The sequence below is a fragment of the Topomyia yanbarensis genome, chromosome 2 (assembly GCF_030247195.1).
Source record: "Topomyia yanbarensis strain Yona2022 chromosome 2, ASM3024719v1, whole genome shotgun sequence".
Taxonomy (NCBI): Eukaryota; Metazoa; Arthropoda; class Insecta; order Diptera; family Culicidae; genus Topomyia; species Topomyia yanbarensis.
The window spans coordinates 166,952,963-166,967,238 of NC_080671.1; the positions used below are offsets into that span (position 1 = coordinate 166,952,963).

General features: G+C 43.3%; 1 protein-coding gene across 3 annotated transcripts in view; it reads left to right on the top strand.

The window, feature by feature from the left end:
• The window catches only part of LOC131682032 (guanylate cyclase 32E), a 50,691-nt gene extending 38,919 nt beyond the window's left edge, over positions 1–11,772 (top strand). For all 3 annotated transcript variants that reach the window (XM_058963197.1, XM_058963198.1, XM_058963199.1), the window contains exons 11-19: positions 69–394; positions 464–578; positions 8,577–8,646; positions 9,423–9,831; positions 9,894–10,063; positions 10,121–10,298; positions 10,366–10,506; positions 10,569–11,221; positions 11,284–11,772. In XM_058963197.1, the coding sequence (XP_058819180.1) occupies positions 69–394; positions 464–578; positions 8,577–8,646; positions 9,423–9,831; positions 9,894–10,063; positions 10,121–10,298; positions 10,366–10,506; positions 10,569–11,221; positions 11,284–11,681 (2,460 nt within the window). In that variant the 3' untranslated portion in view covers positions 11,682–11,772. The remainder of the gene's footprint in view (positions 1–68; positions 395–463; positions 579–8,576; positions 8,647–9,422; positions 9,832–9,893; positions 10,064–10,120; positions 10,299–10,365; positions 10,507–10,568; positions 11,222–11,283) is intronic.
• The last annotated feature ends 2,504 nt before the right edge of the window (positions 11,773–14,276 follow it).

The window sequence follows — 14,276 nt, forward strand, 5'->3', positions numbered from 1 at the left end:
ACGCGCTGCGAGATTTATGCATTTTATGATTTTTTTTTCATATTTTCGGTGTCTACATCGCAACACAGGTCTATATTGATGGGAACGGAGATGCGGAAGGCAATTTCTCTGTCCTCGCACTACAGAAAGACGAGAAAGTTAACAACTCACTCAACAAGTCCATGCAGCCGGTGGGGATGTTCGTGTATAGCAGCAATAGCACCCATTTGCCCGAATTCAAATATTTGAGCTCGTCCAGACCGATCATGTGGGTGAAAGGACGGCCTCCGTTGGCAGAACCACCATGCGGATTTCACAACGAAAAATGTCGTCCGAAAACTCGGGACTGGCGGTACATCACTGGCATCACGGTAGCTGCCCTATTCATCGCTATATTGGCCGTCATACTTTTCAAGTAGTATTAGATATAAGACACCGGCTGATGGATTGGTCGATTAATTGGTGAATGGGTTTCCCCTTTCAGACATTATCGATACGAGCAGACCTTGGCGTGTCTTCTGTGGAAAGTGGAAATGAAGGACGTAACTATTATTAACTCGCCGGATGTGTTGTTTTGTAATGAATCAAAGAAAAAATTGGTAAGGATTTTTTCCCATCAATTAATTGAGTCCATTTATTTGTATCGGCGTGTTTGATTGTTGGAGATCTAATTACCTCATCTATAGGATTGCAGAACTCTCTCAGAATCCTATTGAAACAGATTGCATGAAAAAAATTGTCTACGAAAATAATTTTAAAAATTTTGGATCCATTTCAAAAGGAATGATATGTTTAAAATTAAATACATCTGAAAGTTGGCAGAATAGAAATAATTCAGCGAATTATTCAACAGATGTAATGCACATTCAGGATACTTGATACTTCCAGAATAAGGAGTCAGTGTGCTGTTTCTTTTAAACATCTGTATAAGCTTATTTAGCAGAAATATCTCTATTTTGAGCAAAAATGAAAAATATCAAAAATATCTCGTGCAAAAAATTTCGTACGATTAAATAAAAACAACAAATTTTACGTTGTTCCACATATTTCTTCGGATTTTCTGATAGACAACACTTCTTTTATACCTGTGGGAACGTTTTGTCACATAATGGAATTATTAGACCGAATTCCAACAATAAAATCTAACTAAATGTATTGCTTACTTTTCAGCCGCCATTTGCCCCTACTATGGACTGTTCAAAAATGTAAATAAAATAACAAAAAATGGCAGCAGTCTTTTTTAACAATGAAATATGAGGTGTAAAGATCCCGTTAGTGCAATATTAAAGCAGTTAGATGCCAAAATTCTACAGTAAATACTTGTTAAACGATGGATAGTTCTGCGTATGAAATTTCATACGCTAGGATATAATGGGTTAATGTAAAATATTTATTTTCTTAGTAAATTTATAGTAATAATAAATAAAACATATTTCTTACGTATGGTTTAATCACAACCAATCAACATCGAATATTACATATTGAACCAAACCTTCTTGGTTATCAGGTCATTTCATTTGTAGTAGGTGATCGAATCCGATTAAACTTATTTAAGAAGATCTGAAGAAAGAAGACAGAAAACTGTGACCATCTAATATCTGGAACTAAATCTTTATAGCATAAGATTAGCTTGTAAAAACTTTTCGATAAAAAACCCGGGCCAGAGAAGAAAAATCAAATTTTAGACAATATAATCACATTTCATGTATAGACCAAGCATTCTAGTTATATTTAGCCATTATTGTAACTTTCCTAAATTACGCATACAAATATAGCGAATGCAGTGGTCTTAATCATATATCGAAACTATAAATATACAAGATCGAAAACAATTTTGTATATGGACAAGATGCGTTTTTGCAACGGTTTTTCTAGTGGCAATGTATTCATTCATAAATAGGTTTTGTAGTATGTACCTATTAGTAGAATCAAAATACTATAGGCTGAGTGGAAATGAATCACGTGATGGGGAAATGAATCAATGAATTGATCGAACGTAAATAATAAACTTTCGTTATGCAAATTAGTAACAAATTAGATCTACCTACCTACACATTCGCCTCAAACATCAAACCCAAGCGCACAAAGCAAACGCTGATGATGATGGGTAGAGCGAAAGAGACAACTAATACCACGACACTATGTTAACCGCGTTTGAAAATGGAGCTTGCACGTACAAACTACTTTGTGTACGAATAATTATACATAAAAGTGTGCTGGAAACGAGCACAACACAAAAGATAGCATACGGACAAGCTCATTCGCATTCACTGGGTAGCGTACCTCCACAGGCAGGGTAACGGACTTCTAACACAGCTACACTGGCTGTGAAAGCACACAGCGCAGTGACCTGCTACGCCAGCCGCTCAACAGGGAACTGAGCGTATTCGGCGAAATCCGTCCGTTTAAATAGTCGATGATGACGTCATTCATAGAAGCGTAGCGCGCTAGGTACACAAATCTGTCGTGCTGGACTAGGGAAGCGCTATCTTCTGTGTGTAAATGCGCGATATTTTGACTAGGTTGTTCATTATTTAAATTTTTAATGCCATGATCTCAAAAATCTTTGGGTTTATCTATTGGAATCTATTCTTAGAAGTATTCCGGGGCGATATGCGCAAAAGATTTGAAAATTTATCGTGAGATGGCTGAATTATATGCGTTTAAAATTGGACCACTTTTCATTACATACCATTTTTGTAGAATTTGCAACGTGCACCCTTATATCGAAAACAAAGACGTAGTCCTACGTCAAAAAAACATGGCAACAAACAACAACAACTTGAGCTTATTTTTGCACACCAGTTAGTTAAATAGATGTGGCCATTATCGCACTTGTTTGGTTCCAAATCACAATAGGCCTACTTACTCGTAAAATGAATTCTTTAAGAGTCATTTGCGAGCTAGCTATTCGAGTTCAGTGACCCATTCAAACCCATACAGAATTTGAGCCGGAATTCTGCCTGGTTTACGCACGAGTTTCAGCGTATATAGCACAGCCACCCAGTTGGATAATCGGATGACAATTTTATTTTTAACATATCATTGAAGCAGGTGATGCCGAGGATTCCTGTTCAATTCAACTTTTTTTACAATGGAGAATGCACTTACGCACTGATCCAGTACACGTGCTTAGTAGTTGCCAAGCCACGGAAGTGTACTGGAGCGTCGGGCTCGACCAGGACTACGCTAACGGGTAATACCGACTAAACTCCATTGGGCTCCGCCATCTTTCCCCCAGTAACTACCTCCCGGTACTACTTCTGGGAGGGGAGATAGCAGTACTTCATGTACTCACTCACTCTCGCTCACGCACGGTGCTCGCTCTGTCACACCCTGACGCTCGCTCTGACACTCCATGTAAGGCTTACTTGGGTGCTCACCCCTGCCATCCCATGTGAGGCTTACTTGTATGCTAACCTTTTACATGCCATGTGAGTCTGACTTGTGTGCTCACCACTAGCATACTATGCGAGGCTAACTAGGATGCTCACCCTAGCACCTGATTCACTCTCAGTCATACCACTCTAGTACACCCTGTCACTCACCCTGGCATCCCATGTGGGACATTTTTCTAGGTTCCCACTTCTGACATACCATTTGAGGTTTACTTGGGTGCTCACCTTTTACATACCGTGTGAGGCTGACTTGTGTGCTCACCATTAGCATACTATGTAAGACTGACTTGGACGCTCACCACGCCACGAGGTATCAATAGCGATATGTACCAACATTCTACGCTACAAACCTCCCATCTCGGCATGGGCATTCCATACATAGTCTATTCACTCACTCTTCTACCATGCTTTGGTGTGACTGTCGCGGTTGCTACCCGTTGCGCCACACTTGCCTCAGCATGAGCAGACCATTCGCTCACTTCTCCACGCTCAGCTCTTTCCGCTCTAACTAACCAATCACAAATTAGTCATGGTTATCGTCTGCTGCTCGGCGCACCAGATACTCTGCAACCTGCAAGCAATCTGAGTGGTTACTGTCGAGACTGCGTTCCACTTCTCCACCGCTTGACACATCCTCTGCAGAAGGGTATCAGGGGTTGTGTCCCGGCCACAGACGTCTAGCATTGCTCTTCTTTCGACGTTTAAACGAGGACATACGAACAGTATGTGCTCCGCAGTTTCGTCAACACCTGGTCAGTCAGGGCAGACTGGGGTCTCCGCGTGCCCAAGCCTGTGGAGGTACTGTCGGAAGCAGCCATGACCTGACAGGAATGGTGTCAGATGGAAGTGAACTTACCCATGTGGTCTATCCACCCAGCTCGATATGTTAGGTATCAGCCGGTGAGTCCACCTACCTTTCCAGAAGTTATCCCACTCGTGCTGTTATCTGGTGACCGAAGCCACCCTGGTACGCTCGCGGACTCCTCTAGTGCCACGCAGCTCAAAACACTCCTCGTCTTCCAGGATGACCAGTTCGACTGGCATCATGCTCGCTATCACCAGACCCTGTTCACTTTGACAATTCAGGATGCATCGTGTGATACCGTTCGGTAGGCGGATATCACTCTGAGACACATCAAGCGGTAGGTGCTCTCCAGTTTCCGAAGGTAACTGGTTACTCCCAGTGCTCTCGCTCAGGACGGGCCGCCATACCTAAGGATAGAAACGGCAACCCATGCCAGTAACCTACGTCTACTGGCGCACACTTTAGAGCTGTTGGACATCATCCTCGACAATGCCTCGACAGCCGTCGAAGCCCTCTTGCACGCATAGTCGACATGGCTACCGAAGGTCAGCTTGTCATCTATGATGACCCTAAAAATCTTCAGACTCCGCTTTGGAGTGATCACGACTTCCCCCACTTGGATAACTGCATATTGTACCGACTTGCGGTTGTTAACGATAACCACCTCCGTCTTATGTTGAGCGAGCTCCAGGCCTCTCGCGCTCATGCATTCCGCCACAGTGCTGATCGCGTGTGTTGTAGTCAGTTCTACCTCGGGGATTGACTCCCCGTAGACCATCAAGGTTACATCATCGGCGAAGCCGAAGATCTTGACAGCAGGAGGGAACTTTAGTCTCAGAACCCCGTCATACATAAGGTTCCATAATTCCGGGCCCAGAATCGAGCCTTGCGGGACTCCTACGGTAATAGGAACGCTTCTCTGATCGGCGTCGGTCTCGTATAATAGTACAAGGTTCTGGAAGTAGCTTTCCAAGATCTGGTACAGACCCACCGGCAGGCTAAGCGAGCGTAACGAGAATGCGATGGAATCCCAGCTTGCGCTGTTGAATGCGTTCTTCACATCAAGTGTCACTAACGCACAGTATCGAATACCTCGCCTTTTCCGTTGGATCGCTATCTCGGCGGTGTTTACCATTGAGTTGATAGCGTCCACCGTGGACATACCCTTTCAAAAACCAAACTGATTGCTTGATAGGCCGTCCGTGCCTTCTGAGTAGGGGGTTAGCCCCCTTTGGTCTTAGCTATCACGATCCTGTAAGCGTCACCCCACGGATTCACGTTGGCACCCTCGCACAGGTTGTCGAAACACGCTCTCTTGCTGCTCTTAATGGCCTTATTAAGAACCAATTTCGCAGCTCGAAACACTTCACGGCGGTCCACTCTTACCTCCTCGCGCATGATAGGACAGCTACCAGCGCATCCCCGCTTAGACTGTCGGTGTAGGTCTCCAGTCCCAGGGCCGAGGTGAAAACTTCGCTGTCGAAGTGATTGGTCTTCTTCTCGCGTACCTGGCAGGGATCACCCGTCCTCGGATGCTGCATACCATAGTTGCTAATTGCTAGGTGATCACTATGGGTGTAGCCCTCGTCTACCCTCCAGTCCATGTCTGGAACCAGACCAGGGCTGGCAAACGTTACGTCAATCCATGACTCGACCCCATTTCTACGGAATGTGCTAGTGGAACCATCATGGACTAGCACTGCGTCGAGTTTCGCAAGCGCCTCCAGTAGCGCTTGGCCCCTGCTATTGGTACAGCGGCTGCCCCACTCCAATGCCCAAGCGTTGAAATCTTCCGCTATGATGAACGGATTCCGACCCACTAGGTCGAACGAGAGTCTGTCGTTCATCATCATACCACAGCAGCTGCTGGACAGATGCACAGTGGTTAAGATTCAGCTGTGTTACTTGCACGGCTTCTTCTTACGGGCCTCACCGAAAGGACACGAAGGTCCACCCATAACATGGTTACGGTCTTGCTTCTTACTGGCGCAGATAAGGCATTTTGGTACCCTATCGCATTTCTGCGCCTTGTGTTCCTCCTCACCACAGCGACGACATAACTTACTTCTGTCAGGACCCTTGCAGTCGTAGGACTTATGGCCGGACTCTAGGCACCGATAGCACCTGTCCACTGAAGGCGTCTGGGGTATACTTACTGGGCATACTGACCAGCCGATCTTCAGCTTTCCTTTCTCGATGACCTTTTTGGCTTCCGCAACCGGTAGCCTGAAATAGGCTGCTGCGTGCCAAAGAGGCTGCGTTCGTAACCTCATCCAGTTGCTTGCACTGGTGGGTCACTTCCGCACCCAACGACCTCACCTGAGCGCCATCACCCAAGACCTCGTGGGCCAACTTCTTGTACGCCGTCCCACTAGATTGCGCACCTCGTTTGAACACCAAGATCATTTCGCCGGTCCTGGTACGTCTAACGCTGCGTACAACCTGTCCTAGATTCGAGAGGCTTACTGCCGACCGCATCGATTTGAGGGCGTCAGCATACTTGTTCTTGGCGGTTTTAACCAACAGAGCCTCTCCTCTGTCCTTGAATTTCTTTGCGGGTCGAGGTGCGTTCGACTTCCGCTTAGCCCTGCTGACCAGCTGCCAGGAATTTTCGCCCCTTGTGCCGATGGCACCGGCTGGCTGGTTGCCCGGTACTTTGCGTCCGGTTAGTGCCTTTCGCCTTCTTGGGCCGATAAGTCACCTTCTCGGGTCGACGCCTTTCGGGATCCTTTGCACCCCGGTCTACACCGTCCAAACGACTTTTGGCATTTGTGGTTGCGCGTCGTTAGGCGTTGCTTCGCGCATCTTCGCCTGGTGACTGCCTGGGCCGCTTCGGGTTAGGCGCAGTCTTGCCCTCTACTAAAATCTTTTTGGCCGTCAAGGCGAAATCAATCGCCTCTTGGGCCATAGTAGCTCCTCCAAGGAAGGACAAGGCCTCAGTTTCTTCTCTCTTCCCGCCACCCGCCTGATATAAGCGTCCCGTTCTTGTCTTGCGACTCGAACAGCCTGGCGGAGCACCAGCCGGTTCTGTTTCAGTTCCTTGCTGATGTTCTGCTTTCCGCTTGTAAACTCGATGATATTATCGAGTTGCTTGACTATCACCCGCATCGCGGGTAGTAGCTCGCCGAGCATGCTGATAGGGCTATCCCCTACCACCACTGAAGAGACTCTGGTGCTGTTGGTTGCAGCCACCGCCGTTCCGCTGTCCCCCCCCCCCCTCTGGGAGGAGACTTCGCCAAACCTCTTTTGGCGGAGGGCTTCACCTCCATCGCTTCCGCATCATCTCCTGCCTTACCCACTTTACTGTTATTTTTATTTATGCACCGATTCGACCTACACAGCTGGCAATTAATTGATCCTCACACAGCGCGAACTATACAGTATGCAATGTGGTCACGAAATCGAAAAAATCGTCTATTATTACACACTGCACAAAGCAGAAAAGCACCCGGGCGAATCGAGAGCTACGGAACGAATGAGAACTATATAGTTGAATCAGATATTTGTTTGATGTGAATCTATTGTTAAATGATTCACACTTTCACTTAGAGTTACTATATTAAGAGTTAGGCGGACACAAATGCCGGAAAACTGGCAGCTATTATTTCAGGAAAATACACCGGCATCCCATGCAAATGTTCAAGCTTTAGCTTAATAATTCCATTGTCGCGTGATTAAGAACTTTACATGTACGAATAGAAAACCAATTCAAAGATATGATGATATATATGGTTTCATTCTTGTGCGAGTATCTCTTGGTGTTACAGAAATTTGTTTTGTTCTTTTTGTTTCTCTGCACTCGATAACGCAAGGAAAGAGTGAAATAATTATAACCATAATCACAATACCTTTTCCATATACATGCAAAAAGAACATGTTATGTGACATCATGCTCGATTGGCTCCGCCATTTGACATGTTCAATTGGATCCGCTCAGTATCTCTGCCTAACTATGAATACAGTAACTATACTTTCACCTTAGTATCCTTAGTATCAAAAGATAAGTTGCAGAAAATCTCACGTTCGTTTTGAAAAACTATTTTCTTGAGGGAAAACTTGAATAACTTATGAAAAGGTGATAATTTCACGAATTAGCCCTTCTTGTACAATCAAGATAAAAAATTTCTTGAGAATGACTAAATTTTTCGGAGATTTTTGATTTGAGAATTTTGAACTAAAACAACCGTAAAAATCAGAAAAAAATTTGCGGAACATTACTATTTTTTAGAATATGTCAAAAGTCGTTGGAAAAACTTCTTTACTATTGGCTTCTCAATGCTGCAATTACATTCATAATATTTCTTTTCTATGTAGAATTACAATAAATTGCCATTAGATTTTGAAAAAGTCAAGTATGTATTTTTGATATTTTGCATGCCTTCCGGATGCTACAGACACAGGTCTGCAGACCAAGTATAATTACAGCAGGAGGAGATGCAACAAAACGTGCCTTTACAAATATTGGTAAGCCTTGAAGTTGTTTCTAATACCTGTCGACCAATCGAACATATTATTATATATTAAATCAGAATGGTGTGCGCGACTGCTTCTTAGCCCAGTAATTCTGGGTTCAATCCCAACCGAAGTCAGACCAAAATCTCTGATCACTTCTTTAGGAACTGAGAGAGTGAGAGAAATATTAAAATAAAATTGTCGGAGTGCAGAGAATGCCGTGGAGGAAGCGGTCGACTTTGAATGAGGTTCGGCTGCTGGTACGTCCGCACACGACAATGAACTGCCTGGACCTCGTACAAATTGTGCCCGGCATGTTGAACCCCACTCTTTGCATCTCACCCTCTAGTGCTGTATTAAATAGCAGGCATTCCATCACACGCGATTTTGAAGTCAATGAACAAATCGTGCGTCAGAATCGGATACTTACGATTTGTTCGTTGACTTCAAAACTGCACATGACAGGGTGGATCGTCTTGAGCTATGGTAGATCTTGCACGAGAATTTTAGGAAGTTGACAAGACTGATTAAGGTTACGGTAGATGGTGTGCGGTGTTGTGTCAAGAATTCGACTGGTTTCAGGTACCCGTTCGAATCACCTAGAGGAATAATACAAGCGTTTTCCTATCATTGTAGTAAATGTAACTCTGTATTGTAGTACATAATTAAGATTAAACACAGAAGCAAAGAACAAAGTTTACAGCAACTATTATATTCGTAGAACGCCAAGTTTTCATTTCTCTGATGCATTCTGACGAAGATTTACCAGCTTTATTCTTATCTTGCAGGCCTGTACCGAGGAAACATAGTTGCCATTAAGTATTTACACAAGCGTTCAGTAGATATTACCAGAACAATTCGCAAGGAATTGAAACAGATGCGCGAGCTGCGTCATGAGAACTTGATCACGTTCATCGGAGCTTCAGTAGATAATGGAGCTGTTGCCATACTGACCAGCTATTGTGCCCGTGGTAGTTTGGAGGATGTGCTGGGCAATGAGGATCTATCGCTGGATCATATGTTTGTGTCGTCGTTGGTTAGTGACATTATGAGGGGACTCATCTATTTGCACGACAGTGATGTAGGTTCTCATGGAAATTTGAGATCCAGCAAGATTTTAATAGATTCCCGTTGGGTAGCACAAATATCTGACTTTGGACTGCACGAATTCAAGTCTTCTCAAGAGGAACCAAATAAGTATTATTCTTGTAATAAAAATCTAAACGATGCTTTATTAAATTAAAACATTCCCTCAACAGATTTGAAAAAGAACTACAACGAAGTCTATGGAAGTCTCCAGAAATTCTTCGCAATCCACATACTCCCTCCAAAGGAACTCAAAAGGGCGATGTTTATTCTTTCGGAATAATCCTGTATGAAATTATGGGCCGCAAGGGACCTTGGGGAGATATAAACTTAGCAAATCAAGGTAGGTATAACGTGAAAAGCTGTGCATCAAAACTCTACAAAAGCTCTCGTTTTGTAGACATCATTGCAAGAGTGATATCACCTCAGAATTATGGTATATTCCGACCACCCCTGCGGATACTTGATGCCCCGGATTATGTAATACAGTGTTTGCAAGCTTGTTGGGAGGAAGATCCGGAAGATCGACCAGATATCCGTCTAGTCCGAGTCAAGTTGAAGCCGATGCAAGCCGGGTTGTGAGTTGAAAAATTATATCCTTGCGAATCAATAGATAATAATAGTTTTTCGTTGTTTCTTCTACAGAAAACCAAACATATTCGATAACATGTTGGCGATCATGGAGAAATATGCTTATAACCTAGAAGGGATCGTCCAGGAACGCACCAATCAACTTACTGAAGAGAAGAAGAAAACGGAATCGTTACTACTGCGAATGCTGCCTAAGTAAAACCAGTATTATTACAATTGCAAGACCGTATGTTGTAACACGCCATTCTCTGTTTTAGGAGCGTAGCAGAATCTTTAATGCGTGGCGAGCGCGTCGAAGCAGAATGTTTCGATTGTGTGACGATCTTCTTCAGCGATCTGGTTGGTTTCACAGAACTATGTGCCCAAAGTACTCCTTTCGAAGTGGTTGAGATGCTGAACGATCTGTATACATGCTGTGATTTCATTATTTCAAGCTACGATGTGTACAAGGTGGAAACAATTGGCGATGCCTATATGGTTGTTTCTGGTTTACCAATTCGGAATGGAGATCATCATGCCGGGGAGATCGCCTCGCTAGCTTTGCATTTACTCAAGTCAATTTCTAACCTGGAAATTCGTCATCGTCCAGGCGAATATATTCAAATCCGAATCGGGATTCATTCGGGGCAATGCGTTGCTGGAGTGGTGGGACTGAAGATGCCCAGATATTGCCTCTTCGGAGATACCGTGAATACTGCCTCGCGGATGGAGAGCACTGGTGAGCCTCTTAAAATACATACATCATCGGTAACATACAATTTACTGAAAAAAATGGGTGGATACAAGTTCGAAGAACGTGGTATTATTAAAGTTAAAGGCAAAGGCGACATGATGACATTTTGGTTGGTTGGAGAGGACGACCAGAAGAAGATGGATCGGTTTGGTTCTAACGACGCAGTAACCCATTTGTGTACGCTTGTTTATATTGTATGCTTTGGCACATACAATCAACGATATTTTTTCCTCTTTCAGCACTATCGTTCGTCCCGGATTTAATACGAACTCCAGGACAGTCACAGGTCAACTTAGCGGATTCGATTCGTCAACTGATAAGACTTGAAACAAAGCTGCACCGGCCTCATCACAGCTGCAGCAATCAGGAACTTCCTGCGCTCAGCACTCCCTCCAACTTGGGCTGCTATATCTGCCACAAACGTAAGATCTACCAACGTCCACCGGTGATGCATGCTGCTTCGCAGAATTTTTCCACCAATGGAGAGCTACCAGAGAACAAAGCCAATTACGTTGACGATACTGTTTGCACCTGTCGCCGGCAGCATTGTCTTCTCGATTACTACAATGATAGTCTCATGACTGTGAGAACCATTCGAGAGCCAAGATCGGCTCCTCTGATCACCTTTATGCAGTAAACCCGTCAAATACTTGTACAACGATTTTAAACTAAGCGGTTTCAACTGAACAGGATGCCAGATTATACATAAATGTGTTTTTGGATGTGACTTTATGATGTTAATAAATGTATGTTCTCAAAAGATTCGCATCATTTGGTATCCGCTGTCAATTAGCGAGATATTTTTTTCAAGTGCGGTAATTCGCAGCAACAAATCTGATGTTTGTTTGCAGATACTAAATAAGGATATATGTTCCCTATATTTAGCTCCGAAGTTTCACGTGCTTCTTTTAATTTAATCTGATTTGATTACAATATTATCTATGATAATGGATATAACTTCGATTTTATGTAACATCACTTCGTTGTGTAATTTAGCTCGTAGGATTGTAAAGAACGAATTAATGGAATACTTAATACATATTTAATGTAGGGACATCGCCAACGTTTGCAGGAGCAGTTAGAGAAGAGGTGTTAGATGTAACACTCTGCTCTGACGTACGCTTGAGTTGGCAAACTGGCTCGTACCAAACGAGCTCGAACCGTCGTTATCTGATCATAAGTACATCATCTTTGATCATTTATCATAATCTCAAATATACGAAGTGAAACCTTTACGAAGAGGGCTTGGCGACTAGGATTCATAGGTATCTTCTGACGATTAAATCTCCAAGTGACTTGGATGAGGTCGTGGACAAAACAATCTCACTCGTAGTAGCAGCATACCAAGAAGCTTGTCCGCTTCGAGTTCTGTGTGCTTCTAGATCTTGGTGGAATACCGAGCTTATTCGACTCTAAAAGTAATGCAGAAGAGCTTGGAATCACAGCGCAGTCTTGAGAAAAGTTAGTCGATAGTTGAGAACCGCCTGACCGGGTTCGGCGGCTGAGAAAATTCAGTCAGAAGTCTATTCCTATAAAAAATTTGTGATTAAAATTAAGTGAAAAATTCGACCGTATGTGAACATGTACACCCTAACCCAGCCCAAATTTGTTCAGTAATTTCTTTTGACGACTTGCTCAGTAAAGTGATATTTTTAAGGAGCTGTCAGCAAATTGTTTAAAAATTTGCAGAATAATTTTCATTTTTTAGCGATTTTCAGTAATTTTTTGAATAATTTACTGAAACCCGCAATATTTTTCACTGAATTTATCAGCTTCTGTTTTTTTCGGTTCATAAACATTATCCAGTAAAATACTGACTGATTGTTCGGCAAAATTGTACCAACGTTACCGAACCTCGTCAAAAACTTACAAAACAGGTACAGCAAATCATCTGTCAAGTCGCCATTTTCAGAGGAAACTGCTGACTGACCAGTGTTTTTTGACGTTTGGATAGAACGGATTGCGGAGAGTTCGGTACCAAATTGTTTTACTGAATTGATTAACGAACGGTTTGCTGTTCAAAACCCCAGCAAAATTTTACTGTACCCAGTAATTTAAATTAAGTGTGTAAGATATGAAAATACTTTCGAATGTATTTCGGGTAGATCGTACATTTGCGTACGAAACATTTCCAATGTAAAAGAAAGATAAATCTCGACAAACATATGATTACGGCGTTAAAGCCAACTGTCAAAATTCACTTTTAGCGGAAATTCTGGACAAACCGTTACTCTCCAACCACAGATGTTGGTAGTAAACAAAAGAGAAAAGTTCTCTTTTTCATTAAATGCTGTGAACTGTGCTGTCATGTTTGTCGAGAAATGCTCTAGAAACATACCAAACCGTTTGTCAAAATGAGCATTCATTTCGATTTTATTATAGATTCAAAAGAAGGAATTAACACCTATGTTTGAATAAACCGATCAGACGAAAATATGACAAATTTGCGTCCAAGAGTTTGGCATACAAAATAAAAAACTGCTCATGATTGAAAGAACCAATCCCTATGATCGAGTAAACCGGTTATACGAGTGGATAACAGGTTTGCTTGCGAGAGGCAGTCACATTCGGCGGCATGACCTCAGCAGCTCCACACCGCATCAGTTCCTTGAATTAGGTAATCAGCAAACCTTAGGCTCCACCACAAAAAATGATTATGAACATTAACTTTTCTGGGGTATGATTTTCTGTGGAATGGAGCATTCTGGATAATGGCTTTCTAGGGAATGGTACATTCTGGGCAATGTCTTTCTGGGGAACGGTACATTCTGGGGGATGGAATTCTGGGGATTGGCTTTCTGGAAATTGCTTTCTGGGGAATGGTATACAACAGAAAAAACATGCCGTCGATGAAGCTCTACGTGTAGTGTGCATACGCACTTTTCAGTGGGTTCGTCCGTCTCACTTTCGTAATAGCTTGGTTCCTCTCACACTCTCGTTCGCAGTAACATCATTCGTACATAAGTGCTGAGCGCCGAGGCGTATTTGTTCGCCCGGCTTGTTTTCGCTCCTGACGATGCTTCTGCGGTGAAGAAAAACCCCCGAGAAGCTATTTTTCGGGTCGTCACACTCCAAGAATCTATTTCCTCTGGTGTATTCCATAATGTCCGACTATCCGACGATACTTTGGACACTTTCCAGCGAATAAACGCCCGAAACACGTCCCGAAATATCAGCAATTTGACGATTTCAATTCACTACCAACCGACTCACTTGATCAGACAGAACCTTC